Source organism: Rhinolophus sinicus, linkage group LG10, assembly GCF_036562045.2.
Source record: "Rhinolophus sinicus isolate RSC01 linkage group LG10, ASM3656204v1, whole genome shotgun sequence".
In the NCBI taxonomy this organism is placed as follows: Eukaryota; Metazoa; Chordata; class Mammalia; order Chiroptera; family Rhinolophidae; genus Rhinolophus; species Rhinolophus sinicus.
In genome coordinates, this window is record NC_133759.1 from 59,761,907 (window position 1) to 59,767,906 (window position 6,000).

Below are 6,000 nucleotides of genomic sequence, written 5' to 3' on the forward strand. Positions count from 1 at the left end.
CCCCAGGGTTTCAAATTGCAGTTGCTGAGGAGGAGGAAGGTCCCCAGTGAGTAAATGTCACCAAGCTCATTCACAAAGAGTTGGAAGTTAGGCTTGCTCATGAAACTTAAAGTCCTTCAACCGATGGTGTAAGTCGGAGGAATCCCTTTGAGTTTTAAATAAGAAAAAGAAGGAAAAAAACCTGGGGCAGTCAACAATATTTAGTGCTTATAGTGACTTTCAGCGAATCCCTTTTCTCCATGTCCCTTGCCCGTGGATGTCACCTTTAAATAACCACCGGCTATTTTCGCCTCCTTCTGGCCCTCCACAGCGAACAGAGCTTGAGGGCTTCAGCAGGTGCACACACTGGGCCAGGTGCATTGCTGAGTCCCACAAACGTCCTGCTCTCTCTCACATTCCAGGCCACATTGAAAGGGAGGATGCTGAAAAGACTCCGCACCAAGGAGACACCTCTGCGAAGTGGGGGAGGCCCTTTCATTGTGAGCACGGGGTCTGGGGGAGAGAAAGGTCAGCCGGAGGCCATCCCAACATGCTCAGGGAAGGCTGCCTGGGGAACCCAGGCCAAGGAATTAGCACTGCAGGGAGGGAAACCTTCAGGCCCAGGAGCAAAGTGGGGTGGCCGACACCCACTAGGAACCAGCTCTCATTACACTACACTGCATCCTCCTCATCTTTCTGGAGACGGAAAATGACTGCCGACAATACACCCCAAAAGCCAAAGTTTGGGAACTCTAGTAAACAAACAGAATTATGGAAAGAGATGAACACACTTCTTTTTAAAACAGTCCCTTGAAAAAGAGGGCAAGAACAGCTCTGACGTGTCCGAAAGGCAAGATGGACACTGTGCCAACACAGACCGTTTATACTGGGCCCCCAGGAGGGGTGTCTCTGGGCACTCAAAAATTAGATGTATGGCCATAATTTCCTATCAGGGGGACTTTCTCTCAAGGCAACCAATTTTATTTGCCAGAGGCCTCCCCTTACTCAAAAAAGGTGTCAGAGAACTAGTTACAGGCCAGTGGTCCAACATAGAGGGGAAGCAAAGCCAGGCTTCTGCCACTTGTTGCAAAGCAAAGGACTCTCGAGCTCCAGCTAAAGCTCCCTCAACTCTGAAAGCCCTCGCACCTTCCCCCTTTTCCCTCCGCCATGACCGTGTGTACACCGCTCACTATTCCAAACCCCCCTTTGCCCCTCCCCACAAGTGGGAAGACGTTCAGTGTGTCCTGAGTCCTTGCTAAGTGATGGAGAGACAAAGAGGAAATGGCAGAAGGGAAGACCTCTGGACAATAACCTACTTTAAAACAAAAAACAAAAAACACACAAGTCCTGGTCCTGGAACAGTTTGGCCATCAGCACTTTAAATCTTATTTGCATAAACAGGATGGGAAGTATGTCCCAAAGCCTTAATTCACAGCACCCTGCACACCTCAGACTCCCAGCACAGGTGTAAAATTGGAAAGACAAAGGCCCTCTTTTCTTCACAACTACAATGGCAACTACACTTTGTTTACTGTATAATGTAACAAGCATCACTGATGTGCCAAACCAACAAGGTTTGATTTAAGGCACCTAGGTCTGGTACTGCAAACACAAAACGAGGCGTAATAGCAAGAGGCCAAAATCAACACATTTAGTTTCATGTGGCACAGGATAACCACATGTGGCCCTTCCGTGAGTGTCCTTGCTTCTGAATGCCATGCTGTCTTCCATCCACACTAAGAAAAAGCCCCAGGGTTGTGCTTCCTCCAGGGCCTCCCTTCCTCCCTATTACAACACCCCCCCCTCCCCCGCCGTCATCATTTAGCTCCAGGGCAGGTAAGCTCGCAAAACTGGGCTCAACTCATGCCACAGGTAAGAAAGAGTCTGAGGCAAATGGCATTTAGTACGTCCAGCTTCTGAAGCCGTGCTCGCAGAATCATTTCAAAGAAAGCAAACATCTGAGTTCTAAGAAGTTCAACTTCTTCTGAGGTTCTGGGAAGTTGGAATAAGGCTTGGCAGTACTTGCTGCTATTTATGAATGTGCTGGTTGGACTATGCCAATCTCACCTACGTAATGGGATGGCAGGCTCAGTTATGGCTCAACTACTACAACTATAAGTTATTGTGCCGAAGAAGTTATTCTCAGGCCCCAGGAATGAACGTATTTTCCCCTCTACCAGCGCCACTCCATTTCTTTTATTCAAATTGCATTTACATTCCCTATTACAAAGTTTTACTTTCCTTATGCTAGCCCTAGGAACAACTCCAAAATTAGACACACTGTTTACAAAAGTCAAAAAAAAAAAAAAAAAAAAAAGTTCCATAAAGCCACAGGTCCCTTTCTGTCTCAAATCCATAGCCTGAACTTGATTGAACTACTGCAGTAAATCTTGTTCATGGGGTTATAATTTAGGTCAAAGCATTTTCTAGATACAATAGACTCAGAGGGTGTAAACTTGGTGAAACTACATGTTTTATTATATTATATACAGAGACTTTCTCCCTACAGTCTTGCTGAATCATAGCCAGGAATATAAATGGTATAAATATCCTGATGGAAAATTCAGAGTAAGACTAATGACTTAAATGGGAAATCTGAAGTCTAGAGAGAAAAAAAAATAGCTTGCTTTTTCTTTAATCAGAAAAACACTTCACGAATATTTTTCAAAGCATATTCACTTTAAACTGAGCACTCTATTGCCACATACTAGCCAGAAGTCACACTCTTCATATCTTAAAATCTAAACAATTAACACCAAAATCAGTATAATCAAGTCTACTGAAGCTCAAAACACCCAGTTTGGTATTTACTGATCCTCAAACTATGAGAGAAAAGACTGTAATTTCAAAGGTATTTACGCCATGTGAAATGTTACTACTAGACAACAGAAAGCTCAAAAAATGACCAGTAGTTTTGTTCCCAAAAATTAAAGGGCAAGGTAAAGTGGATCGTGTGACCAGAGGAAAGTGCAAATAAGAGGACACCCTGCCCTCTCCAGGAAGTCACCACCTCTGAACTAAAAGCCTTCCCCACAATGCCACTGACACGTGGCACTGGGAATCACTCTTCCAACAGGTGAACACTGAAGAAGTTATTTTGATTCTGCCCACATGACTTCATGTTTTTAAAAAACAACCTTAAGTGTATGTAAAGGAAAAAGCACAATACTTCAGGCTACCTGACTAAATAAAATACTACCTAATGGCAGTGCTGGGCTCTATGTCCCACGACTTGACACAGCCACTGCCTGTGTTAAAACACACACTATGACCACTGATTGTCACTAAGTCAGTGAATTCTACAGAAGCAGCAGAATGTGGAAGAGAAAAACTAACCATAACTAAAGGGTCCAGCTTCAGAACTCTGTAGTACTTGATCATCACACAATGTGTAATGTGGTCCACGTTAGAGATCTGGGCCCCATTTTCAGAAGCACAGGACCTTCGAATTAGAAAGGAATTCTCTTCTTTCCACCCCCACCCCAGCATCCTGATATCCAGACCACATTTTCTTAGATCATGCCACAGGTGTTGGTTAAAACTTGTGTCACCAGTTTTGTTTCTCTTTTTTAAACTGTGATTTTCATGCCTGAAGTTACTACTGTGCCTCTTCTATGTGCAAGGAAAGAGACCCAGTAATTCAACTGAAAAGGCATACTCAAGCTAGGCTTTTTCTGGAAGGCACTAAAAGTTCTGCAGAGACACTAATTACTGATAACTGGAAAGGATTTTGACTCGTGGACCAGGCTGTTTAAAAGTTTTTAAAAGCTGTTATAGTCTACCACACTTAGAAAAGTCTAATGTATTTTTTCCTGCCAAATCCTTAGTGTCCCACTAAGTTCTATAGGCCAAAATCCTGACAACACAGAAAACAGTCTCTTTTGGGTGAAGCAAACTCTTAAATCAACCAAGTCCCTGGCACCCTCTCCTGAAGTAGCACTACTCCAAAACTAATTTGCACCATTTACAGAGGAGAAATACCAGAGGCGGGGGTAATACTGGGGGGGGGGGGCACCCCACCGGATCATCAAGCCCAAGAGGGCCCCTAGGGAATAGACAGGAATGGTCTGGAACACAGTTCCTTAAAACCAGGCAGAAAAGGCCAAACTCTCAGCAGTCACAGATTTCCAGGAACTCTCAAAGCCCCCTTACTCAGGGGTCCTCCAGGGAAGGCTGCCTTCTGCCCCAGCGAGAGCCAAGTCAGGCCACCACGGTCCTGGGGGATGAAAAGACGGCTACACACACACTCTCACTAATAAATAATGAAAATGCAAGACTGGAGCCAAGAGTCACCTTCATTCATTACCCACTGGAAGGAAGGCCAAGATGCTCAGACACCAAAGAGTTGGGTTACAGGATAGGAAAAACGGAACACATACATACAGACCCCCAGACTTCCTCACACTCTCCCCTCCAGATGTTTCCCACTCTCCACCCACACACAAACACCTCGCCTCCAGACTTTCATTCACATTCTCTCACCTCCAGACACCAGACACCCACTCACTCAGTCACTCCCAGATCGCCCTCACAACCTACACACGTCACTCACCTCCAGGTTTCAATGACCCACATTCGCTGACTTCCAGCCCCCCCCCCCCCACCCAAGGCACTCTTCTCTCCTCCAGACTCTCAAGACCCAGGCTCGCTCACCTGCAAAACCCTCAAGAGGCACACACTTCCCTCCTGCAGACTTCTCACGCACGCCCTCTCTCCTCCGGACCCCACGAACGATCTCACCACCACAATCCACGCTAAGTTTTCCAGGCCACACAACTTCACTCGCACACGACTCGGCCCGCACCCCGTTCCCAGATAAGAACCCCCGCCGCCCCTTCCCCAATGACAGCGCCCGGGGCGCAGGGAGCGGGGAGAGCGGCACTCACAGGCTCCGCGTCCAGGCAGGCAGGTCCCCAGGCAGCGCCGCCAGCCCGCGCCCGCCGCAGTCCAGCGAGTCCCCAGCGCAAGTGCAGGCGGCGGCGCAGGGCGCTCGCGGGCCGGCCTCGGCCGTTGCCGGCTCCAGCCGAAGCAGCAGCAGCAACCCCAGGAGGAGAGGACAAGGCAAGCGGCGCGGGGCCCCGAGCGCTCCCCGGACCGGACGCGCCATCTTGTCTGGAGCGCGCTGCGAACTCCGGGCGCTGGGGCTGTGAGGTCCGGGACGACCGCGGGCGCAAGCGGGCCCGCGGGTACTCAGCTTCGTACTAGGCTCCGCACCGGGGCATGGCCACTGCCACAAGTTCTCCCCACCGCGACGACTCCGGCACTCAGCGGGCCCCCAGTGCCCGGGCTGCTCCGCAGCGCGCGGAGGGGGCCGCGATCCCCGCGCCCATCCGGGCCGACCCGCCAGTGCTTGCTGCGAACCCCACAGATCCGGGCAAAGGGTGCTCGGCCGGCGCTCCGTGTCCTCCCGCCACGATCCTGGCCGGCTTCTGAGCTCTCGCGCACGCCAAGTGCCGCCGCCGCTGCAAGGACGGCGCTCAGCCTCGCAGCCTGAGCTCTGCGCCCGTGGGCATCTTCCTCGCGCCCAGCAGTAGACCCGCGGCTGGACGGCGCGGCCACCCCCGCACTGCTCCAAGGACCCCGTGCGCCTCACTGTGCAGACACCCAAGGCAGAGCGCGCGCCCGCGCGCAGTTCCGGGCAATACACGGCTCCTCCGCGCAGCGAGAGCCCCGCCGACCGAGCAGCCTAACAATCAGCCAGCCGCTCGCAGCTCGCCTCTCCGCCGCCCAGCCCGGGCCGGTCCCCGAGGCCCCGCCCCCGGCCGCTCGCCTTCACACACCCCCCTGGGCTCCGCACCCCGCGGCCTCCTGCTGGCCCACGTTGGATGCTTTGCAAGGGCGGCCCGCCACGCCCCCCACCTTCTACTCATTGGCTACCGTAGTCTCACGGCGGCCAGCCTGGACGGCCATTGGACCGCTCACCACGATCCCGCCCCCTCTACTTCTACCCCGCCCCGCGCTCTTTTCCCACCCAAGGTGTGAAGGGCGGAGGGGAGGAGGGGGACTGGGAGGAGAAAGGGA

The 6,000-nt window shown here is 51.5% G+C and overlaps 1 protein-coding gene across 3 annotated transcripts in view; it reads right to left on the bottom strand.

Moving 5' to 3' along the window:
- Positions 1–5,756, bottom strand: part of LRIG1 (leucine rich repeats and immunoglobulin like domains 1) — a 116,336-nt gene extending 110,580 nt beyond the window's left edge. For 2 of the 3 annotated variants that reach the window (XM_019757173.2, XM_019757172.2), the window contains exon 1: positions 4,866–5,754. In XM_019757173.2, the coding sequence (XP_019612732.2) occupies positions 4,866–5,086 (221 nt within the window). In that variant the 5' untranslated portion in view covers positions 5,087–5,754. Of the gene's footprint in view, positions 1–4,865 lie in introns of all 3 variants that reach the window. The other variant, XM_019757174.2, reaches the window with a different exon arrangement.
- Between the last annotated feature and the right edge of the window lie 244 nt (positions 5,757–6,000).